Here is a 26,235-nt window from a genome sequence, read left to right as displayed (position 1 = left end):
CTGCCTGCAGTGCTATGTTGAGAACTGTGCTGATATCGCATGTTACTATGTCTCTAGGAGGATTGTACAGCGATACCAGTGCGGTGTTGGCTCAGTTGAACTAGTCCCTGATGGCCTCTAGTCTCTCAAGCGCAGAGAGCTCCATGTTTTTGTGTCCCATGTCTTTGTGTATAATGATTGCTCTGCCGCCTCCCCTCCTGCCATCTGCTTGGTCGAACGCAATAGCCTGTTTGTGAGGTGTAAGCAGTGTTTCGTTCACTAGGGTGATGCGGATATCTCTGTTGGCGTTCCAAAACAAGATGTGTGAGTTTGTGTTAGCATCTGCATTTTGGAGCTGGCTGAGATAGCTAAGTCCCGCGACCTGCTGAAGTTAAAATTATTTCTTCACATGGTCGTCAATGTAGAAGTCTACAACCTGCCGCACACTCCCCAACAATGCCACGCTTTATGCACATGGGTATCCGTAGGTCTCACTCCCCGCTGCCGCAAATGCACTGGTGGTCACACAACACAGCAGTGCAAACTCCCCAACACAGCACCACGCAAATGCGCCAACTGTGGTGTGGCCCATCTGGCCAACCACAGGGGGTGCACTTCATACAAAGAAGCTTTGAGGAGCAAAATAGCGAAACACACCAAAACTATCTCCATCACAGCTCCAAAACCGCCCCTGCGCCCAGGAAGGAGTAAAATATCCTTCATTGGAGTTGTCACTGGCAGCCACAGTAGTGAAGGACAGTCAGAGGAACCTCAGAGCTCAGCACATGCACAACAAACACCCCCAGCAACAGACACACAACCAATACACAAAACACGCAACACCGCACCCGCACCGGATACACCACAAAACACAAATAACAACACCCGCCTACCCCCTGAGATCCCGAACTGCAGCCCACCACAGGCTACAGAAGATGCGCCATCACAGGGACAACCACAACGCCAGAGAAGGCAAAGGAGAAACAACCAGAACAGGAGGAACACGACCACACTATAACAAGCAAACAGACAACAGGACACCAATCCATATGAACACAATTCGGACACCAACACGACGATCCACACAACACACCCACTCACCCCAGAGACTACACAGGCGCCCACAACCGTCGCTCAAACAGGTGACACACGAGCCAGCTCTCACCAGACGCCAACACATGTACCAGCGACCGCCAACACAACCTGCAACTCGCAGGCAAACACACCCAACATTAACTCAACATTCTGAAGAATAATGGAGACAATATTCCACAGACTCACGACCACTGAAGTAGTCATGAAGATTATAGGGTGTGTCACACAACTCTTCACGCAGTTCATGTCAGGCTCGCTCAACTGGACTAGCATCCAAGCCACTATCACGCCACTATTTACACCACTACATGGATAATACACCACACCAGCCCCGAAACGCCATGTAGCTGTGAGATGGTCTCGCTGTGCCGAACTCTGTCATTCGGTCTACACGAACGCACTCCCATCCGAGGGTGGTGAGTTCATCATGTACTGTCTCGATCGGGGTATGTGAGTCTATCTCCTTGATCATGTACTGCTGTGTTTTTTCCAGCACTGTCCTGGTTCAAAAATTGGCTCTGAGCACTATGGGACTTAACATCTGATGTAATCAATCTCTTAGGACTTAGAACTACTTTAACATAACTAACCTAAGGACATCATACACAACCATGCCCGAGGCATGAATAATAAGACACCTAGAACCGCTCGGCCACACCGGCCGGCGCACTGTCCTGTACGTGAAATGTTCTACCTTTCTTTCTTTCAGAAAGTCCAGCAAATTCGAGTAATCTCATTTGTTCGCCACGTACAGTGTGTTATGGTCCCTAGTGAGTTTTGAGTAGAATGTTGTGGGGTTGCGTTTCTTATTAAATCCTTTCTTTAGGAGACTAAGGCCTCCATAGTTGTGTGTAATTACTGGTGGGAAGCCAGTTGAGACTTTGTTGAGGTTCTGCGTAGCTGCTTGTCTGTTTGGATGTGCTGCAGTTAGAGGGTTGTTCGTATTGTTCTCTGTGTTGCTGGTGTTGCTCATTTGTGATGTTGTCGGAGTTGGCAGCAGCTCTCTGCGGTTGCCTCGTGAGTTTGTGGACTCTCATGGTGATGTGTATGTAGGCTATTTGCGCTTGGACTGACCTGCTGCCACGGTCCGTCTTCAGAGTTGTTAGTGTCTTCTGTCGGCTCTGGCTCCGATTCCGATGGAGCCTGAGCCACCAGAGGTGAGAGCGAGGGCATATCTCTCGTGTTTGCTGCAGGCGCTTGTGTGTGTGGAGCGTGTGTCTGTGTTTGTGAGTGTTGGCTCCCAGTCAGCAGCTCGATCAGCTGTTGCTCGCCTGCGATCTGCTGGTCCTTCGAGGCACCTCCTTTTTGGTACGCAGAGAGTGGGACGGAGATGCCGGCGGGAACAGCCGGCATTCCTGCCTCTTGCGCCGCAGCTTTGCTGTGGGTTATTGGAGGGGATATGCAGGAAGGATCGGACATCCTTCCTGCATAGGGACATTTTATTTGGATAGGTTCAAGGGGGGGCATGACAATTTTGTTCTTTTTCGAAACGACAACTTTTGTTTTTTCGGCGAGAGTGCAGTGTATTGTGTACCTACGGAAGAGGGGAGTCCCTACGACCTATCTGCGCGAAGTGAAATGTGCGGCGGTAAGAGAGCGCGGATAGAAGAGAGCGGCCTACAGTGTGCAGGGTTATGTGACGTGAACGGGCCGCTGACACTGAAAAATCCTATCGAAGAAAGGGAGAGTCCCGCTGGGGGGTTTGCAAACGAGGTTGCGGTAGTTGAGCCGAAGCTCTTGCCGCTTAGCGCTCGGAAATGTTAAACGGCTTGCGCTGGTTCGCGGCGCTCAGAAGAGCGTCACCGGCAGCTACGTCTGTTGCAGATTGATAGAGACAACTCTGAAGAGCTATCAGTGGGCAGTTATGCCAGGTGCAGAGAGCAGCGTTCTCCTCAAGTCGACTGCTCGACTGCGAGTGTCACTACCTGCGACCCTCTTTGCCGGCGTAGGATCTCGGTGCGAGTCGGCAATGATGCTTTGCCGCGCCTCTGGACATCCGGGGCGTGTTCTGCCAAACTCAGGAGATGGTGACATCGCCTGGGCCAGATCACCTGGGTCCAGACCGCTGAACAACTGAACAACTGAATGAATGGCCCACCACCTGAGTAATAATAGGTCCATGGCTGAGAGACAGAAGCTGGAGCGAGTAGGCAGCAAAGGGCGAGAGGTTCATCCGCCTCTCCGGAGTGCGGGGTGCACTTGCCGGTGAGTGCTGGAAGAAATCGTCGGTGACTCGGGCGTTGAAGGGGACCAGTGTGCAGGTAAAAGCGCGCTGAACCCTGCAGCTTGATGGTGCCCTTGGCCTAGGGGCGAGGCCGGTGGGTGAGCTACCAGTAGTACCTTCCCCATGCCAGATAAGTCGGGCTGGCGCAAGAGACGGATCCCGACCTTTTCTCGCTTGTTTGATCACGATACAGGGACAAGCGATTCGAGTACACCCCTGCTTCGACGCTGACTGATCCTTCCTGCAAGAGGGCTCCAGAGACAGGAGACATAGGGTCTTTCGTGGAAATGCATTCCAGGGTTGCTCATATCTTGGACCAAAATGTTAAACATGGAAAAATAAGCCAGGCTGCTGTGCAGTCTATCAAAAACGAGTTGGTTGCCTGGGCCATTGCACACGCTAAACTGGAGGGGAGACTGGAAGAGCTTGAAAAAGGAAGTGACAGACTGAGGAGGCAACCAGTGAAGACCTGAGTTGGGGTTGGCTGCGCAAGTGGCATCCAAAACTCAAGACGACCAAACAGGCGATAGCTTGAGTATAGCAACGGCTGGACACGGTTGTCTGCTTAAGCCCCTACCCGCTCAGGATGTCAAGAAAATGCAGGAGATTTTCGCCACGGCGGTAAACCCTGCTAGAGATAAAATCAGAATCAACAAAGTCACTGCAACCAAAAATGTAATTATTGTAGATGTGGCTACCGAAGAGGAGAAAAATAAAGTATTGAGTAACGAAAAACTGTGTAAGGCGGTCAAGTGCGAGCCGGCAAAAAGAGAAATCCTTTAATAGTCATGTATGACGTTCCATTTCGAATGAAAGAAGACGAAATTTATGACATTGTACATCAACAAAACTTTGTCGAAATGGGTATAAAGACATTTAAAAAAGAGTTTAAACATCGATTTAAGACTGAGCTTTGGGAACGAGATGTTGTACACCACGTTGCCGAAGACTCGGGAAAGATGTGGAGAAAGCTGACTGCAATGTACAAACTGTACATGGGCTTTCATGCAGTAAATGTCAGTGATTACTTGGTGGTACCTCGTTGCTACTGCTGTTCGGACATCACATACTGTAAGAAGGCTGTTTATGTTTTCTTATTGGCAACTTTACGTAGCTGTGCTGTGTACAGTCTGTGGCTAGTTTGCATTGTTGTCTGCCATTGTAGTGTTGGGCAGCGGCAGGTCGATGTTAACAGCGCGTAGCGTTGCGCAGTTGGAGGTGAGCCGCCAGCAGTGGTGGATGTGGGGAGAGAGATGGCGGAGTTCTGAAATTTGTAACACTGGTTGTCATGAACTGCTGTATATATTATGACCTTTGAACACTAGTAAGGTAAATACATTGATTGTTCTCTATCTAAATCTTTCATTTGCTAACTATGCATCAGTAGTTAGTGCCTTCCGTAGTTTGAATCTTTTATTTAGCTGGCAGTAGTGGCGCTCGCTGTACTGCAGTAGTTCGAGTAACGAAGATTTTTGTGAGGTAAGTGATTTGTGAAAGGTATAGGTTAATGTTAGTCAGGGCCATTCTTTTGTAGGGATTTTTGAAAGTCAGACTGCGTTGCGCTGAAAATATTGTGTGTCAGGTTTCAGCACAGTCGTGTATAAATTTTTCAAAGGGGACGTTTCATATGTCGACCCTTAGCCGAGGATACCTCACTGGAATCTTCTGATTTTTTTCTTGTAGTTTGTGTAATTAGTGTAGCTTTTGTTTATTGCTAGCGCGTAATTATAGAGAGAATTTCCTTTGTAGTTGTAGTTTTTCATTGTTGTACAGTAAAACAGTTGTGGCATGCATGTAGATTTGCACCAAGTATTTCGCAGCTGCGCTTGTAATTAAGTAGACATTATTTCCATTGCTATGTTATTTTATTTTGCTCTTCAAATTGTGCTTTTCTGTGTTATCGTGTGAAATATTGTGACAATAATGGCGTGTGAAAAACGTAATACCAGGCTCCAAAGTAAACTGAGACATGACAGTGAAGACGAAAGCAGTGTGTTAGCGCCACCGTGTAATGAATTAACTAATGTTCAAAGTAGTAATTTGGTAATTGTGCATAGTGAAATGGAGCGGGTTGCAAATAATGGTGTACACAGTGAAACAATTAGTGAACAGGGAAGCATTATCGATCGATTGGTCGGCAACAGCTCGCCTCAGGAATCCGAAATGACAGGAAACAATCTCGCAGATACTGTAGATTCAGGTTTTGGGTCCGCACCATTTTCTCAAATGAGTCAAGACACATTTTCTGCTTGTCAAAATGTGAATGTTGCCGATGAAAATGCACTGCCAAAAAGCATAGAGAAACAGATTCCAGACACTAATACATTATTATTGCAATTAATGCAACAAATGGAACAACATCAGAGACAAATGGGACAAAGGCTTCAAAAGTTAGACACAATGGAACAACACAAGAGACAAACACAGCAACAGTTAGACACAGTGGAACAAAATCTTAAAAAGTTAGACACAGTGGAACAAAATCTTAAAAAGTTAGACACAATGGAACAAAATCTTCACACCACGCTTGAACAAACACGTGAAGATTTAACTACTGAGTTACATAAAATAGAATCGAAATGTCAGAAAGTCTGTAATGACGTAAAAACACAAATTTGTCAGCATTTCCAACCTATCTTTTCGCGTCATGAAAATGCATTACAGAGTCATGAAGCAGTCATAAAAGAACTGCAAACTATTGTTCATGAAAATCATGAGACCCTGCAAGCTAAAATTGACTCAGTTGCATCTACCGATTCGGTTACGCAACTTGCAGAAAGTCAGGAAAAGTTAAAGGACACAGTAGAAAGACACATGGAGGAAATTAGTTCATTATCAGAGAAAGTAGTTGAACTTTCGGATCAGCTAAATAATTTATCAACGAAGGTAGATGATAATCTGAATGACACAAAACCGGTAGTCTTTAATGACACAGAAGAGTGCGAACAAATTAGGAAATTCAAACAAAATCAGAATCAAATTAACACGCAACACCAAAGAGAAATCCGCGAAGTACAAGATCAGCTGACACAGGTAATACAAGAATTACGTATTTCAGAGGACACTCGCGCCCCGATACGGGAAGAGGGACATAGAAATACGGAACAGCCACAAAATAATAACACAGCGTATTTCGGAAATTATGAAAGAAATTGGCAAGGTGCACCGAATTTTGAAATGGAACCGCCGAAACGACGTAACAATGACCGATATGCGACTTGCTGACATGATGACTTTGACTATAAGCTGTTCATTACTACACGTAAATTCAAAACATTTAAGAATTCTGGCAACGACATCCATCCACAAGCATGGCTCCATCAATTCTCTCATTGTTTTCCTCCCAACTGGTCGTTAGAACACAGATTAGAATTTATGTGTGGCTATTTAGAGAATGAACCAGCTGTAAGAATGTGATCGGTCATTCACGATTGTCACAGTGAAGGAGAATTTTACCATGCCTTCCTTTCAGCATATTGGTCTCAAGCTACACAAGACCGAGTAAAACATAGCATCATGATGATGAAACACTTTGAACAATCTGAATTTTCCAGTCTTGTCAAATATTTTGAAAACATGTTGCATAAGAATCAGTATCTTTCAAACCCATACAGCCCCTCAGAACTCATCCGCATTTGCTTAATCAAATTGCCTGAACATTTACGACATATTATTTTAGCAGGACGTTCCAAAGACGACATTGAAGCTTTTCAGGGACTGTTACAAGAACTGGAAATCGACACTGACAATCGAGGAACGCGAAAACAGGAGTACAACAATTACAGGTCACATCCGTCGCAATTCCGCGATGAAAGAAATAATAACTGGACACGACAAGGCTATTCTCACAACACAAATCGTGACCAAAACAGACACCACCCGTATGACAACCGTTGGCAGAGTAGTAATAATTACAGGGAAAGATCACCTCTCTGCGGTAATGACTTTCACAGAGACAATCATAGAAACAGACAATTTGGCAACCAGAACTATTATTATCACGGGAGACAGAATAACTTTAGACGCAAAGGCCCAGCGCGCAGTTACGATTCAGGGAGAAATTCTCCACCTTGTGACCGACAAGAAAGAAACTATGGAATCTACCGACATGACGACAGACGAGATAATCATAACGACAGACCTGAATTTCATCAGAACTGGCGGGATTCAAACAGAGCAGGGCACTTTCGACAACGTGAATTTGTAGAAGCTAGGTCTTCTAATCCCAATAACGACGCGCGCCAATAAAGGAACAGACAATGACTCGCACCGCAGGCAGCCGCCTGCGCCGGCTGGCTCAGGGAAAAATAGCATACACGCTAACCTTGAGAAAAATTTTAGCATTCCTTACCGACGTATACAACATGATAATTGCATTCAAATCAAACTGTGAGTACTATGAAGAGTAAAGGATAGCACCACACTTCACATGTAAAACCGTTTATTGTAAAGTAATCTGTTTTTTAACTTAGTCTTTGCTATAAAACTTTTCACTTTACATTACTAGTATGCTTGTCAGACTTAGAATCTGTTAACATGCAACAATGTTTGAAGTTAAACATCCAGTCAAGAACCAAGAGAACTTATTGAAACAGAAATTACGAATGCATTATTATAGTGAACAGACGTCACAGTGTTATTGTGTGTGTACATTCTTGCTTGTTAGTTGCACGATTACGTTACGACTATAAAGCTTACATACTTAGAACATATACTGGTACTGCTAATGAGATTTTAATGCAACATTTTGGTTTACTTGAAAATACATTCTGGATTTAAAGTACTTTCTGTGAGGTACCAGATGATACAGTGGTTAGTTTATGTGACAGCTACACGATTTTATCACGACGCTACTAATGAGTGACAATTTACAATGTTGCTTTTGCGGTGTTTCTGTTTTGTATCTGCACAGTTTTTCTGAATTATTATGGAAAGTAAAACATGTTTTAGTAGTAACTTTTGTGGTATAGCTACAATGAGACAGCCTTTTCTGTAGCACAACAATGCGTTACATTATAGTACTTTCTTGATCACTGTCAGGTACGTAATAACTACGATATCTATACGCAAAGATTTTCACATTCGTTTATGATGAGAGAAGTACATTGACTTCTGCAGAACTTAGCTTTCGGAGGACGATAACTACAACACTTCCACAGAGATTATGTTGCGACAAGACGCACAGTTTAGCGCTACAGTACACGTATTTGAGTGATTAATCTTATACTTAAAACATTTATTTTTAAAGATTTTTGAATTACAAAGAAAGTTTTCCGTGATACATTTCATTCCATTGCTGTAATTTGTAACACCTGAGGGTATAATTACATTAATCCTCAGGGGGGTACACGCTTACTTCGTGTACCATGTGTTTGGCAAGCACAAGGAGCCCTAGCTAATATGGTATTTGCTTATACAACTTTACAGATCGGTACCATACTTCTCTAACACAGAATTATACAGATATCTGATTATTTACCTGAGAGAGACAAACATTTATTTTACTACATCAGTGACAGACGTTTACGTAATTACACCGTTGGATAACTTCACACTTAAATAGTATGTTGTTTGTACTTTGTGAACTGTTCATATTTTTTCAGAGCCATTGTGATACTATGAAAGCTTTGAATGATGTATTTGGTATGAGATCATGATTTTTAAAGTACATTTGAGGTAGATGACACTATTGAAATAAGCAGAGAATTTTTCTTAGGTTTTGAAATTATTGGGCGAAGCTAAGACGATTTTGAGAATTGACTGAGATGTTATGATATTATTATGACGACGATGTGTATTATGCTGTTGAGATATGCTTATGATCAAATTGATTATGCTATGTATTTATTATGGTGAAATATTGAAGAACTGTCTATGAATATGTATATGTGTAATAAGGTAAGGAATAATGAGTAGTGGTTAGGGACTCTGGTTTGTGAAAAAGGTTGTTGGAAACCAAAAATCGTACTTTAAGAGTTATGAAATGTGTGTAAATGCATGAATGTATCACAATGCCGGCGAAAATTTTTTGGGCACTGTTATATTCATAAGATTTTGTATCTACACATTTGCAACGCAAATTCTCAACCTCTGAAATTTTTTATATGAGACTGTCACTGTAGCGGAAACTGCTGTCGTAAATATTTCCGTAAGAAAGTTAAGTGATCACCTGCATGTAATGCGTCGTGGGCACCCAGCTGTGTCAGACGCCTGGGAAAAAAAAGCCATTAGTGCGTGCCTTTTCAGAGGCAGAGGTAGAAAAAAAAAGGGAGGCCATTATCCTCGCTATTGACATTCCTTTGTAGAAAGCACCGCAAATACGACACGCTCATTACTTGGAAAGATACTTATATCTGCACACCTGATTATGACAAGCGTCTTTCTCGAGAACTGAGAGAATTTTTACTGCCTTATGAAATGCCATATGGCTAATGAATGATGTTTCATGCCGTCCTTTGTACATATTTGCTCATTTTTTTAAATATCTAGTTTCTAGCTGCACTGCAGCATTGGTTAAAATAAATTTTAATAATTGTACTAATATAGTTATTTTATGCCTACAGATCCAGTCAATAAGAAATTTATGATCTACTTCCAAGAAAACAAGGGCACATAAATAGACATTTCCCTTCACAGGAATTGCATAAATAATTTCTTTATGATTTGGTAACTTATCTGCTAGTGTAAGTTCTCGTGATGCATCACTCTAGTGTTAAGATATGACATAGGTATTAGACATGGCCATTTTTAGTGTAATATTTTTTCTGCTTGAGCTATGTCATGTTTAGATATAAGTTTTTGCATTAGCTGCTGCTGTTTGCCAGGCATAGTGCTACTAAATTTCACTTTGTATTATTCTTTTAAGCCAGTTTTACTACTGATTTATTTTTCTTGTTTGCTGCTCATTGCCTTATATTAGTTGTAATTACTGTAGCTTGCTTTGCCATTTGAATATTTTGTCATTGCTGTTTGTGTTAATTGTTTTGTGCTGCTGCATTGCCTCATCCCTTAGTTTAGCATCTGAGCTCAGTAGATTTAAGTTAGCTTAAGAGGGGGTAGCCTATAAGAGAATGAGTTGCGATGAATTTGAAGAAATGCACTGAGAGGCTATACGAGAAAAGTACAGAAAGCAGGTATAGATAGGACTTTTGCAGATAATGAGGAATGAAGGGAGATCTCCGAGAAGTAAAGAAAGTTTTGTTTGCAAAATACTGCAGTAAAACAAACCCTGTCCTTTCCTTGTATTATTCCGCTATATGTTTGTGTACCCTTGTGTATTTATGTTTTTCCTGTATTTATATGTTTATCTGATAAGATTTATGTTGTAGAATTTTTCTAATACTAAGCTACATTCACTATGATGAGGAATACTGTTATCTTCAAATATAATTGGCATTAATAATATGTTATGTACCTTGTAAATATGCTTAGACGTTATTTATTCTGTTTTGTTTTAATGCCCATGTGTGAAGTTGATGTTTCAATAACTATTCTGATCTTTTATGTATGTACTTATCTCATAATTCCTGTAACATTGATGTATATGTTATTTCGATTCTTCTGCAAAGCCTGCATTATTACAAATGTTATCTGTATTATTATGTGTTTAATGATGTTTTCTGTATCTTTGCAATTGTATTCTCATGTTATAAAATTGTAATTGTCACCATTCATCATATTATTAACTTGTAAGTTACATTTCACTGCACACGTTTCTGTTGGTCACAGTATATGGACAATATGTGAGAAGTAGGGACTGTTAGTGTTTGCACATGTGTTAGTAATTCAGCAAGGGACTGGATAACAGCATTGCTGGTTCTAAGGACAATTCCAAAAACTTTGTGAGTGCATAAGTGGTGGTTATGGACTTGCTATATTATCCGCAAGACTCTTCAATGGTGATTGTGCACCTGCACAGTCATAACAGATGGCTGCTGGCCATCTCTACAAGGACTACAGTGGATCTGCATCTTTGATGACCCACCAATACCATTATTTCCACAAGGACTACAGTGCGTCTACACCTTTGCTGACTCACCAATACCATTATTTCTACAAGGACTGCAGTGGGTCTGCACCTCTGGTGGCCCACCAATACCGTAGTCTCTACCAGGACTACATTAGGTCTGCTCTGTGATGACCTACCTACCAATATTCTTAAAGACGTCGAATGACTCTGCTGTGGGTTTGCTCTGTTGTGGCCCATTACCTGTCTGCATGTCAAGAGTCAGCACTGTCTTTTCGTTGGAAGGACAACGCTACTTCTTCAAGACTGCATGGAAATCCACTACTTCCGTGTGCATTTTCTTCTACTGCTCAGACTTTGAGAAAAACACTGCTATTGTACTGTGATGAACGATCAGGACTGTCTTTATCGACTGTCAGAAAATTTTAGTTTTTGACCAACATTGTATCAATAAGTGTGTGCATTTGATTTCTTTGTTATTGTAATTATGAAAAATTTTATCAAATCATTATTGGCCACTGCCCAAAACAATTTGTAAAATTTTTTGTGGGGAGCATGGGGGCTATGTAAGAAGGCTGTTTATGTTTTCTTATTGGCAACTTTACGTAGCTGTGCTATGTACAGTCTGTGGCTAGTCTGCATTGTTGTCTGCCATTGTAGTGTTGGGCAGCGGCAGCTGGATGTTAACAGCGCGTAGCGTTGCGCAGTTGGAGGTGAGCCGCCAGCAGTGGTGGATGTGGGGAGAGAGATGGCGGAGTTCTGAAATTTGTAACACTGGTTGTCATGAACTGCTGTATATATTATGACCTTTGAACACTAGTAAGGTAAATACATTGTTTGTTCTCTATCTAAATATTTCATTTGCTAACTATGCATATCAGCAGTTAGTGCCTTCCGTAGTTTGAATCTTTTATTTAGCTGGCAGTAGTGGCGCTCGCTGTACTGCAGTAGTTCGAGTAACGAAGATTTTTGTGAGGTAAGTGATTTGTGAAAGGTATAGGTTAATGTTAGTCAGGGCCATTCTTTTGTAGGGATTTTTTAAAGTTAGATTGCGTTGCGCTGAAAATATTGTGTCTGGTTTCAGCACAGTCATGTATAAATTTTTCAAAGGGGACGTTTCAGTACACAACCATTGCAGTAGGAACCCGGCTTGCTCCAAGTGCTGAGCAGAGGATCATGTAAGGAAAAGTCGTAGCAAAACGGGAACATCTATCCCCTACACGAGGAGCGATAAAAAGCCATACGGTGCTGCGAGTAGGACATGCCCCATGTACAAGATGCTGGAGCAGCGATTAATGTCCAGGATATATTACGGCAGAATACCCTAACTGGCCTAGGATGCCCAAAAGACAGTCCCCGAGCAAAAGGAGGAGAAATGCTGCACAGGCTAGAAAGTTCAAGGAGTTTCGCAGATTTACTGCGGAAGCTCGAAGTCGTAGAACAGAAGCTGTGGATGTCTGTATTCAAACCTGCTCCTAAACTCTGGATTCAGCTTTCTCCTCCCATAGCTGAGGATACAGGCCGACCGACGATTGGGAATGGCAAATAGAGCGTCTTGTAGTGGTAGGCCGACAAGTGGTTATGCAAAGGAGTGAAATGCAGAACAGACAATTACAAGACACTACGATTCGTAGTTCAACCCCGAAAACCCCAGTTCAAGTTACCCCCGGGATCAGGCGCGGCTCGTGGTTTCTATACTGGGGAAGCCTGCGGTATTTATCGATCGGAGCCAACATAGACCTAGGGTTACGCTACAGATTAGTCTGACATAAACAACTAAGGATTCAGGGAGAGGGGGGTGGGCATATCACTCTCTACCCTTAATTTTACGTACTGTATCTTCTATAATCAGGTATTAAATATCATTAGAAGCTAACTTCGAGTTAAAATCTTTGGTTAGTGTTTTTAAACGTCATCATTACATTTTCTGACACTTTGCAGCAAATTATTTGAAAAGACGCGTTTCGGAGAGATCTTTAATGCGATGAATGTTAAATTTGCGGCTGCTTAATATTTTAAGTGTTTTCAGTTCTAAACTTAAGGCGTTTATTGTGGTTTACCTCCAAAGCTCTAAGTTTACGAGTTCGCATGACGATACTGTGATTTTCTGGTGACGTTACAGGTCTTGTGCAAGTAAAACTCACTAAAATCTTGCAAAATACACTCCGAAAAAGAAACTTGCTAATATCACACGATATCAACAAAAGCAGTCAGCATCAGCAAGCAAGGAAAGTAAAGTAATGGGACAAATTTCGCGCGCTTTGTCCTCTAATCACTTATGAAACTCTCGCTAGATGGCAGTACTGTTATGTTACTGTAGTCTAGTGCACTCTGGCGGGATATTTGCAAACTTATTCTAAATGTGGATAAAATAGCCGATGGCTGAAACAAAACAACTATGTAAAACTTTATCAAAACAATAATACTAAACGTCGATTAATGACGCATCGAAGCGTAGTAGAGATGTGCAGAGACAGAGATTGGATAGCAAAGTTTCGGCCACTCTACATTCCTTTGTTACATAGATAGTGGAACGTGAAAAACGTGTGGTGGTTGGTATGATACCCTTAGGCTGCAAGCTCTGAGCCTTCGGGTCGCCCATAAAGAGCAGTACTATTTAGAAGCCCCGCCCCCAAACCGCTACTACATGCAGCTTACGGACGTTCCAAGGCGCAGCCTAAACACTAATAACCGTTCGGAAAACATCTATCGATACAAACAGTTCCAAAAACGTTGACCGTCGTTATTTTAATCGGAATGGGAATTATGCGAAATTCGTCCTGATAATTTAAATAATGTAATACGTTCTTGCGAGATTTACTTTAACATATATTTTGGGGCGGCTCCGCCTCAGAGCCTTTAATTACGAGCCGCACCTGCCTGGGATGTTAACCGACCCAGTAAGGGTGTATCCCAACACGACCGACTGCAGGAGCTGGCTGTCCCGCCCACTACGTTGAGGCGTGTGGTCTGGTTAGTAGACAAGTACGGAAGAAAAGTCACCGTCTCGACGATGGAGGCTGTAGATAGAATATGGCTGAAGTCGATGAATCTCCTGAATGACTTTGGAGCCATGAGGGATCTTGTTAAGCAAATATTTGAAAGGCGTAAGGAAACCTTCGACCTGGATGAGATCTCCGCGCGGCCAGTACTTGCCAATGTGCAATGGACGTAAATGCAGGGCAGCTAAACGCAAGAGCTGCATAAAGTGGTGGAGGAGAGAGACTGGATGTGCTCCGTCTGCAGGAGCCATACGCCCATGCCGGACACAACGCCTTCGGGTCGCCACATGGCAGGTTATAAGGTTCAGTGATGAACCAAAAGCTGCACTATTTATCACTAACAGAGCGTTAAGAGCTACAATTATTTCACAGTTGTCAAATAGCCACTGCAGTGTCGTAGAGCTTTAGTGCGCGCTAGGAACGCTATATATAGCTAATATGTACTTCCAGTACGGAGGTAATTTTTGGAGTACCTGGATCATTTTACTAGTGTGCTTACGGCGTTCCAGGGGTGGAAAGTCATTGTGGCGGCAGAATCAATGCGAAGTCCCCATCTGGTTCAGTGGGACTCGTAATGCCAACGGAGGTACGGCGGAAGAATCACCCCCCCCCCCTCCCACCTACAACGGTGGAGGCGGTGAAGATACGGATATTGACATAACTTTGGCGTCACTTGGGGTAGCGGACAATTTTAAAAACTGTCTAGTGCATAATCTGATAGAGAATGCGAAAGGGACGTAATCGAACTGATTGGAAGTGTCTGGCAGGCGTGTGTGACATCCTGCCGTTGCCGAAGGGTGACGAAAACGTGAAGGAGTACGCCAAAGAACTGGTTAGAGCGCTTATCACAGCAGTGAAAACAGCTGTGCCAACCTGGAGGAGGGCCATGGTGGCCTCTCCATCACTGTGGTCTGCTGAACTGGGCCATATGCGTCAGTTTGTCAGAAGGACGAGGAGGTACTACCAGCGAAGTGACGTCTGGGAAGACAAACAGTACTGGCTTCAGTAATACCAGGTAACCAAGGAGCTTCTTAAAAGGAACTAAGTGCTGTTAGACTCCACAGCTGGGAGCAGTATGTGCCGGGCCACCTGGCAATTGACCAACGAGGTGTCCTACATTATTAGCGAGGGAAAAAAGCAAATGACCCATGATGTTGTCCACCATCATGGACGGGGATCGGATAACGAAGTTCTGACATGAAGCTGCTGAGGTTCTGCTCTCGTCCCTGTTGTCTCATGACGACAGATGTAGATACTGACGAACAACGTCGTATCAGAAAAGAAAATCAAACGGAATATGTCAACTCCGGCGTGGTATACCCGTTTTCTGAAGAAAAAGAAGTGGCCACGCAAATTACACCTAGGCGTTACAGTCTGGAATCGCGTGACTGTTATGGTCGCTGGTTCGAATCCTGCCTCGGGCATGGATGTGTGTGATGTCCTTAGGTTAGTTAGGTTTAAGTAGTTCTAAGTTCTAGGGGACTGATGACCTCAGAAGTTAAGTCCCATAGTGCTCATAGCCATTTGAACCAAATTACACTCCTAAAAGAAGGTAAAGCCCCAGAGCCAGATGGCATCACAGCGGAGGTAGTACAATCACTCGCCCCGCAACTTGTCACGCCCTTAACAAGACCTTACAATGAATGGCTGAGACTACGTAAATTCCCGACTATTTGGAAGAGTGCAAATGTAGTAATAATAAAAAAAAAAGATGCCAGCAAGGATCCAACACTAGCAAAATCATACAGGCCTATATGTGTGTTAGATGCACTCAGGAAATTTTTTGAAAAGCTGTTATCTGACAGACTGGCTGCACACAGAGCGCTATGTGGGATGAGTGACGGGCAGTTTGGCTTTCGGCTGGGGGGATCTGCCTCTGGTGCTATTGCCCTGGCAGCCAAGGTCTGTGTCTTATCTCTGGATAAGTATATTGTCAGCATCATGGTGGACATCATTGGCACCTTTGACTAACTGTGGTGGCCTTCGCTCTTCTCCTGCTTGCAGGAGAAGAAGTTCCCAGGGCTGCTTTATGTCTGTCTTTGGAGCTATTGTGAAGAAAGGGAGGTCTGGCTATTGTCCCCTAGTGGACGGGCCAGCAAAAGAATAACCATGGGGTGTCTGCAGGGCTCCTTCCTGGGGCCACTCTTCTGGGATATAAATATGGAGCCTCTGTTGGACGAATTAAAACGTAGTGAAGATGTGCTAGAGGCGATAGCCTTCGCAGATGACCTCCTGTTGGTAGGCAGCTGTAGCCGCGAGGCTCTAAAGATAGACACGCATTATCTTTGTTAGCTAAGTGGTGTTGGAGAGCCAGGATGAAGATTGCTACAAGCAAGTCCACATATCTACTGTTAAAAGGCCAGCTACTCAGAAATCCGACTCTCAGAATCGATGGATCACCAGTTCTTTGGCGTTGAGAGTCCCGATATCTGGGCATCATCATTGACTAGCGATGGAACTTTGCCAGACGTATAGAGACTGTAACTCAGAGGTCCATCGATGTGCTAAACAGACTTATTGGAAATGGGCATAAAAGATTTCACCTTCCAGCCAGTCTGATCCAATTGCACTACAACAGTATCCTCACCTCAATCATAGGTTTCCGGAGTCTGGGTGCACAGGCTCATGAGAGTCGTGCCTGCCATGTTTGTGTGGAGAGTGCAGCGGAATATGCTGATGAGATCCATTGGGGCATATAGAACAAGTCCAGGTGGGCCCTGCTGCTGATAATTGGACTCTGTCCACTCGACATTAAGATATGGGAACAGATGGACAGGTACTAGGTAAAGAGGGGGGAAATTATAGGGGGTTCAGCTAGGGGATAAAATCTCGATTAGATGATGAGGGAGGGAATTATGGTAATAGACATGGGAGACTTATGGGGCGTGACACAGGACTTTTCACTTTACATCAAGTATCTCGTAGTGACTGAAACTCATGTATTTTCAACCAAGCTGAGGTCTGTTGCACTTCCTCACAGGACATGGACCCTACCTGGCATACCTCTGTCGGTTAGGGAGGCGGGCAGTGCCATTGCGCGACTGTGGATCCTTGGACGGCACGCCAGACCACGTGGTATATGAGTGCCTGCTTATGATTATGTGGCAGCTGCCTTGTGGCGACAATTACTGAACAATGACACCTATTCCCTATTGAGACAGTAAAATACTTCTGAGATGCTTGACACCTTGGCGAATGAGATTTCCACCAAGATAATAAGGGAATACCTGAGAGACAACCAATGAAAATAATAGTCACGCACTCATCCTACACTGTTGCAGCGTAGACCGGCCAACCGCCGTCATGGTCAGAATCCGTCATGACATGGACTAGGAAGGAGGTACATCTTACACCAAGAAATACTCCACTAGGTTAAGATAGTTACTAATAGATGCAGTTTTAGAAAATACAGATTTTTTGAGACCAACATTTCAGGAGCCTACAGCGATAATACATTTTGTTGGGCCAGCCCAGTGCCAGAGGCACGCCAACTGGTGTTACTTCGATGGGCATGGCCAAAACAGCAGGTTTATATTTGTAATGCTGCACTAGTGTGTAGTACAGTAGATAATAGAAATAATTTGTAGTTTCTGGTGGAGCAGTAACATAGTCAGCTAGCCCTTTAGATCCAAGAAACACCACTGTATATGATTATAAAGAATACGCCTCGATTTGCAAGCGAGGCGGATTCTTTATAGTCATTAAATTATTCACGATTGCTGACGCGCTGCAATGTTAAAAGTTCTCACTACTGTATATCGTGCTGCATGTGAAGTTGTAGTAAAGGACCCACTAATCATTTAGGTGGTGAGTTTGTGTTGTATGATAAACATTATTGTGATTAAAGAATTTAAAAAAAAAAATAAAAAAATACTGACTTCTCGTATTTGTTAAAGGAGGTCTTCCTAGTGTAATTCTCGCATCTGGACACAGTTCTGCACTCATCTCCTCAATCAGTTAGGAGATCTCATGCACACTATCTGATCACCACGTAAATTTTGACAAGTCTGTATATTTCGCCGCTTTATTTCTTATGAGTTATCGAATAGAGTACCAATCTCTTCACTTTTGATATGAGCCCACGCAAGAAAATCTAGAACAAGGCTTCCAAGGGCGTCTGCACCAGCGCATCGTGCAGAAGGTGGCTTCGCCATGTTGGCGACACTGCAATCTCTCACTCCTCGAGTATGCAGTAGCGCTGTCTCCCTCTTTGTTTACGCTTGTCTCGTTCGCTCCGCCTGTTTAGACCTTTTATAAAACTTTACCTCTCTTTTTCCGTCATTATCAACTTTTTGTATGCAGCAAGCGGAGAGCCTGTTTTGGTGTGACAAGATTACCGGTGAAAAAGGGATTTAAGTAATAATATAATCATACAATAATTCTAGTAACTGGAACCGAGCGAAACCGGAGCGTACTGATGGCTGGTCCGACAGCGTTAATGAGGAATGGCCGGTACAACGCAGACACACAGAACAGGGACGACTGACAACATATATGAAATGGCAAAATACCAAGATCAGCGAGTTAAACCAAATCGGATACCAAGACGTAGCGAGCAGAGCAACGAAGAATGGATAAACGATCACGGGAGCTCTCGGAACACAACTGGGGTGTGTGACCACACAACGCTTCCTGCCTCGGTGAAACTTAGGTTAAAGAGCCTGTGAGGCTCTTCCTACTGCTGCCTATGGTTTCTGTTTCTTCTTGGTTCGATTTTCGTCTCTGTGTCACTGTTTTGGTCTTGTTCACTTCTTTTGCTGCAGGTGTGTGGTTTCTACTCGGACAGCAAATCTGGTCAATGTGTTGTCGGCCGCCAGTGCATCCGGTTGCCCAGGCCACTGACGAGTTCATTTTCTGACTCCCGCATTGTCGTGTACAATCGCACTTCTGTTTGCCGGATGTGCTGTTTCAGTGGCGGTATTCCAGCAAGTTGGTGCAGATACCTCGTGGGGAAATCTCGTGGCAGGCGAAGTGCCAGCCTGAGGGCTTTGCTCTGCATGGTTTGAAACATCTTCAGTGGTGTGTCGTAAAGTGTTTCCTCAGATTACAGTGGCGTACTCCAACACAGACCTGATGAGTATTATATACAGCGAGCTGCCGCAGTTTGGGGGTTTGGTCGTCTCTGGATTAGCCAGCGGGTACGGTAGGCATATCGTACCCAGAGCCTTTGCCCCCCACCTCTCAGATGTGATTCTTCCATCGTAACACCCCACCCGTCACTTATCTGGTTTTGGTGTGTGTTCACCCCAGGTAATTGACTAACAGATCAGCAGAGAGTGCAAAACTTCCGCAATGTCAGATAACGCAAAGAAAGTAATAAGGCCCTGTGACTCCTGATTGAACTGCGGTGGCAGTGTTGACATTAATTGATTCAGAATTGATCCCTTTTAATTAAAAAGGGGTGCACGTAGATGTTATATTCAGCTATTGAACACCAAATGCAAAAGCTGAACACAAAATTAATTAACAAAGTGACTTGGGAATTCAACTACTTGATTGAAAACAGATGCAGTCGATTAGCACAGATTTATTTTAACTCACGACCTTCAATCATCAAATTACATGACTCTCCTAACAGGCAGTGGTAATAAATTGCGTTTGCGTGGAGTAAAGCGCGATAAATCAAAAGTAATTCCTATCGACTGACCCAGGCGTAATGCGAAGTGCGAAAAGAATTCTACAATACACGGTCCATGAAACCCTCATGGAAACTTTGCCGACGTGATCCAACAAATTAATCAGTGGCCGGAGCAGGCGCAATATCATCGAATTCGGCGTGGCGGGGCGACGTCGCTATGCGGACGTCGGCCGACCTCGTGGTGCTGTCACGGTCACTCGAATACTTCCCTGGGATGAACTAGCCTCCAGTAGATCGACGCGTTTCCACAAAGTTTTCATGTCATGCGAATTACTTTAAAACCATCACCCGACATTAATTATTCCAATACGTCCATACTATACCCCCTACAAGATGCATTGTGCCTTGTCAGTCATTTTTGTTCAGCCCTACTGTTCGCTCAGCGTGAATTAGTTGATCTTTAATGACTTCATGTAAGGGGCATAATTCTTGCCATCTTACACTCCTGGAAATTGAAATAAGAACACCGTGAATTCATTTTCCCAGAAAGGGGAAACTTTATTGACACATTCCTGGGGTCAGATACATCACATGATCACACTGACAGAACCACAGGCACATAGACACAGGCAACAGAGCATGCACAATGTCGGCACTAGTACAGTGTATATCCACCTTTCGCAGCAATGCAGGCTGCTATTCTCCCATGGAGACGATCGTAGAGATGCTGGATGTAGTCCTGTGGAACAGCTTGCCATTCAATTTCCACCTGGCGCCTCAGTTGGACCAGCGTTCGTGCTGGACGTGCAGACCGCGTGAGACGACGCTTCATCCAGTCCCAAACATGCTCAATGGGGGACAGATCCGGAGATCTTGCTGGCCAGGGTAGTTGACGTACACCTTCTAGAGCACGTTGGGTGGCACGGGATACATGCGGAAGTGCATTGTCCTGTTGGAACAGCAAGTTCCCTTGCCGGTCTAGGAATGGTAGAACGATGGGTTCGATGACGGTTTGGATGTACCGTGCACTATTCAGTGTCCCCTCGACGATCACCAGTGGTGTACGGCCAGTGTAGGAGATCGCTCCCCACACCATGATGCCAGGTGTTGGCCCTGTGTGCCTCGGTCGTATGCAGTCCTGATTGTGGCGCTCACCTGCACGGCGCCAAACACGCATACGGCCGTCATTGGCACCAAGGCAGAAGCGACTCTCATCGCTGAAGACGACACGTCTCCATTCGTACCTCCATTCACGCCTGTCGCGACACCACTGGAGGCGGGCTGCACGATGTTGGGGCGTGAGCGGAAGACGGCCTAACGGTGTGCGGGACAGTAGCACAGCTTCATGGAGACGGTTGCGAATGGTCCTCGCCGATACCCCAGGAGCAACAGTGTCCCTAATTTGCTGGGAAGTGGCGGTGCGGTCCCCTACGGCACTGCGTAGGATCCTACGGTCTTGGCGTGCATCCGTGCGTCGCTGCGGTCCGGTCCCAGGTTGACGGGCACGTGCACCTTCCGCCGACCACTGGCGACAACATCGATGTTCTGTGGAGATCTCACGCCCCACGTGTTGAGCAATTCGGCGGTACGTCCACCCGGCCTCCCGCATGCCCACTATACGCCCTCGCTCAAAGTCCGTCAACTGCACATACGGTTCACGTCCACGCTGTCGCGGCATGCTACCAGTGTTAAAGACTGCGATGGAGCTCCGTATGCCACGGCAAACTGGCTGACACTGACGGCGGCGGTGCACAAATGCTGCGCAGCTAGCGCCATTCGACGGCCAACACCGCGGTTCCTGGTGTGTCCTCTGTGCCGTACGTGTGATCATTGCTTGTACAGCCCTCTCGCAGTGTCCGGAGCAAGTATGGTGGGTCTGACACACCGGTGTCAATGTGTTCTTTTTTCCATTTCCAGGAGTGTACACCATGTCAGGTACCCGTCCAGTGTAACGCTGAGGGACCGACCAGCATGTGACCATGGCAAGGGGCCTCCCATGATTTGCACCGGCGGTATGTCTGCCAGCACATTCTTTTGCATGAATATTACCAAATGGTTATTGAGTGTGTCGAATTTGAGCCGCTATATGATGGCCCAAGCTCCCAGCTCGTCGCAGGCGAGTTGCGGGAGGCGTCGCAGCAGTTGTGCGTTCATGCTCTTCGTAAACAACGCGGTGTCGTCCGCGTAAAGCGCCAGGTTGACCCTCACCAACTTTGGCAGTATAGTAGGGGACGAAGAATGGACTCCTGTAGTACTCCCGCACGGATGGGACGTTGCTGTTGACGAACTGTCGTCGGCTCGCACGTGGAACGTGCGTTCCTCTAGACATGACTGGAGCCGGCAGAAGTGCGACACTGGCACCCCATGTACAAGCAACTTGTACAGAAGGCCGTCGTGCCACATGCAGTCGAAGACACCAGCGACCTCCAGTAGCAACGCCCATAGGACCTCGCAACAATCCAGCGCCCCTACTGCCCACTCCACAAGCCGCAGCAGTTGCTGTTGCATTGAGTCCCCTGTGCGGAACAAGAACTGCTCGTCAGGAAGCAGACATTCTTCCCTGACGTGGTGGCGTAGCCTTCTCACCTAAAGACGCTCGAAAATCTTCGATGTGGACGGCAGCAGGCTGAGCTGTCTGTAGTTCTGATACAGCTTGGTGTCCTTCCCTACCTATGGTATGGCTACCACTTCAGCATGTTTCCACGCCGAGGGATGGCTGCAGCTCTTCAGGATGGAGCTGAAAATTGCCGTCAGGACGCGCACTGCGTCAGGCAGCAGTCGTTTCAGTAACGCGTTGTTGACATCATCGCCGGCCGCGGTGGCCGTGCGGTTCTGGCGCTGCAGTCCGGAACCGCGGGACTGCTACGCTCGCAGGTTCGAATCCTGCCTCGGGCATGGGTGTGTGTGATGTTCTTAGGTTAGTTAGGTCTAAGCAGTTCTAAGTTCTAGGGGACTTATGACCTAAGATGTTGAGTCCCATAGCGCTCAGAGCCATTTGAACCATTTTTTTGTTGACTTCATCACAGTCCCCTACCTTCCTGATTGGCAGGAGGGCGAGATGTTGTTGAACGACTCCTTGTGTGATCTCTTCAATCACATCTTCTTCTGCTCTGAGGGACCAGGCGGACGTTGTCGTCGTCGAGGACGTCTTCCACTGGCGTGAATTTAGCTGCAAAACATGTCTGCTAACGCCCTGGCTGTGGCGTCGGGCTCTGCGAAGGCGTCACATCCCCCCTGTAGCAGCGGAATGCGTTGCCTATGTCTTTGGAATCTCTTCGTTTTCCACCCGCTGTCTTCGTCAATCCTGAGCGGTTCTATCGGGCCTGTCCAGTCTCGATTTCGGTGATCTGCTGCGGTGGTCGCAATGTGACGGTGACGTCGGTTAAGCTCTCGTTTCGCGGCGGGGTTTCTCGTGACTTGCTAGTCATAAAAGAGCCAGTTCTTCTCCAGGTTGGCGTCCTTAAAGCCAGGAGGCAGCTGGTCGCTTGGTTTTCTTGGTCCATGTAGCTCGGTCGCGTCTTCTGCATATAGTGTGTAACGCGTGAACACCGAGATGGTCGCATCAGCTCCCATGACGTCCTGATCTGGCGTGGCGGCGACTATATGTGCAAAGTGTACCAAGAAGTGCTCCCAGTCGACGTTGCGCAGCGTCGAATGGCTGTCTGGTGGTGCTGCCAGGTCTGTGTCCAAGTCGAATATCACTGACAAGTGATCCGACGACATGGCACAGAAGATGGACGCGACTGCATTGTTGGCAGTCCCCTTGATGATGGAGACATGGAGGGCGTTCAAAAATGGTTCAAATGGCTCTGAGCACTATGGGACTTAACATCTGTGGTCATCAGTCCCCGAGAACTTAGAACTACTTAAACCTAACTAACCTAAGGACATCACACACGTCCATGCCCGAGGCAGGATTGGAACCTGCGTCCGTAGCAGTCCCGCGGTTCCGGCCTGAGCGCCTAGAACCGCTAGACCACCGCGGCCGGCCATGGAGGGCGTCAGGGAGCCCGTGTCGTGGATATATGGTAGGGTCATAGAGCCGTACCACAACTGCATCGTGATTCGTGGCATCTCGGAGTAGCCACCATCCGCTATTGTTCGATACTCGGGACTTCCACGCCGAGTGCTTTGCGAAAAAGTCGCCGCCGATGAACAGGTTGCCACCCATTGTCAGCAATGCCTCGAAGCCTGCATGTTGTAGTGTCCATTTTCTCAGCTGATATCCAGCAATGAACGTTATCTTCCCCGGTACCACACTAACGGCGACACAAGTCGCCTCCACAATCGCCGTCTCCAGAAGTTGTCAGGGTGTGTCCCAGTGATGACTTAACATACACAGCTATCTCTCACTATGCAGTTTCTCGGTCTGTGCAGTAGGTACAGTATATGGCGCGCGCACGTTAACGCCAGACTTTAGATGAATACCCGTGAGTAGGCATACGTTCACTGCCACTTCATGCAGAAACAGCCAGAACTCTCCTTCCTGGGTGTGGATGCTGTTTATATTCCAGACACAGACCGTGCCATCTCCGGTATTGGTGTATCATCTGTCGTGAGGGGATGGTGCTGGTGTATTGGCGGCCTGGACGGCCATCTGCACAGCAGACACAATCATCTGTTGGATGAGGAGTTTGATATCCTGCATCAGCGTCTTCAGTTCCGCATTCGCAGCCAGGTATTTCTTCCTGGTATGGTGTGTTTGCTGTCATATGGGTTTGAACAGATGGCGGTGAAACGGTAGGCTCTTGAACTTAGCGCTGGCCCCGTCGTCCGCGCTGTCGGCCAGCCCTGGCTGGCTCTGGGCACTCCATCGGTTGTCTGCTCCCCTGTGCGTGTGATGATTGTAGGCACATACAGTTTGCTGTCCGTTCCAATGGACGCCGTGGTGCGGGGGAGGGGGGTGGGGGGAGGCACGGCGGTGCTGGGCGGTCTGTGTGGCGCTTGCTCTTCTATTCGCGACGTCTGCGAAGCCCCTTCTGGCGGTCACTGGTGCGGAAGGCGCCGGTCGTCCCTGTTGTCTTGTTTAAATACGATGCAGCCACCGTAGTTTGCCACGTGCTTCTCGCTACGGATGCAGCGTCTTGGCGGTTCCGTCTTGAGAATGATGCACTCCTTACTGAGGTTTTCTCCCAATGCAGCATGGGGGCATCTGGCAGAACCTGGTGACATGGTCCAGCCCTGGCGGTTGAAACATGGCGGTGGCCCTATTCTCTTGCGGACCTTTTTCACCGTTATTCCAACGTTCGCGATCCACTCGATTTGAAATTTCTTCCTAATCCTGACGTTATCGTCTAGTATGACCAGTATGCGTCTGCGTTTTATTTAGATCATTTCGTGACGTGGTTCTTATGGCGAAGCCCAGCTCGACCAGTAGCTCCTTCAGATATGCTGGATCCATACTGGAGGGCAACTTGTGGACGACAGCGTTCGGCTTCTTTACAGGTTACAAGGGATAAGTGAAGTAGTGGAAGTAGTGTTTTTCACGTGGTCCATGACCCTTCGGTAATCCTCGACAGTATGACACAATCTGCGTCCAGACATGCGAATTGTTAATGTACATTTCACAGCAGTTTTGATTTTCTTGGAAGCGCCGGTCCACTTGATGACTACTGGTGGTGATGGCGACGGACGTCTCATCTTCTTCCTGCACCTGGGCCTCTCCGACTTCGTCGTTGATGTTGGAGAACCGCTGTGGCGACAAGCACGACTGCCTTTGGCAGTGTGGTTGCGTCTTGGCTGGGCGAAGCCGTCTTCGTCTGGCGGCTGCTGCTGCAGCTTGGTGCCTGTGCGCGACGCCTTCTGCATTGTGCGCACTGTGGGTACGCCTCTGATTGCGCTGGCGGCGGTTCTTTTGACGTTTGTGTCATCGTTCGCAGCTGCTGGGTGCTTCAGCGAAGATTGCTCCACTTCTATTCCTTCAGCTTGTTTTGCCGTTGGAATGATGATATCTAGCAGTAGGACAGGCAACTCATCTGTCTCTGTAGTGGTGTCAGTGCTCGTCGCAGGGGGCAGAAGTCGTTGCTTGCGAAGTCGAAACTTCGTCCACTGCGCTGCTCGTAGTGATGGGGCAGGAGCCAGATGGTCCTACTACATCCAGTGTACGCGCTATAGCGTTCAAGGGAAAGCCCCATCGGCGGAATGCTCTCGCCATCTCTGCTGTGTTGCACATTTCTTTCTGGGTCATAACGTCGTTGATGGCGGGAAAAATGCCGGACCACTCGCCTCCACAGCCGAGGCCGTGTACGCCTAACGACGATCCGATCCATGCGCCGATCCATCGTAGATAGTGGGAAGGATGAGGCCTCCAACAGAGCAAGATCTGCTGAACGATGATCCACCACACCATTCGTTCCCGCAGCCGAAGCCGCGGTCGCATAAGTACTTCTCG

At 46.2% G+C, this 26,235-nt stretch overlaps 1 protein-coding gene across 1 annotated transcript in view; it reads right to left on the bottom strand.

Annotated features, from left to right (window-relative positions):
• LOC126419632 (uncharacterized) overlaps nt 1-25,652 on the bottom strand; it is a 151,662-nt gene extending 126,010 nt beyond the window's left edge. Inside the window, exon 1 of the mRNA XM_050086821.1 lies at nt 25,332-25,652. Within this exon, the coding sequence (XP_049942778.1) occupies nt 25,332-25,652 (321 nt within the window). The remainder of the gene's footprint in view (nt 1-25,331) is intronic.
• Between the last annotated feature and the right edge of the window lie 583 nt (nt 25,653-26,235).

Source organism: Schistocerca serialis, chromosome 9 (assembly GCF_023864345.2).
Source record: "Schistocerca serialis cubense isolate TAMUIC-IGC-003099 chromosome 9, iqSchSeri2.2, whole genome shotgun sequence".
Lineage (NCBI taxonomy): Eukaryota > Metazoa > Arthropoda > Insecta > Orthoptera > Acrididae > Schistocerca > Schistocerca serialis.
The sequence above is the reverse complement of the archived record's forward strand: the minus strand, read 5'-3'. Positions and strand labels throughout refer to the sequence as shown.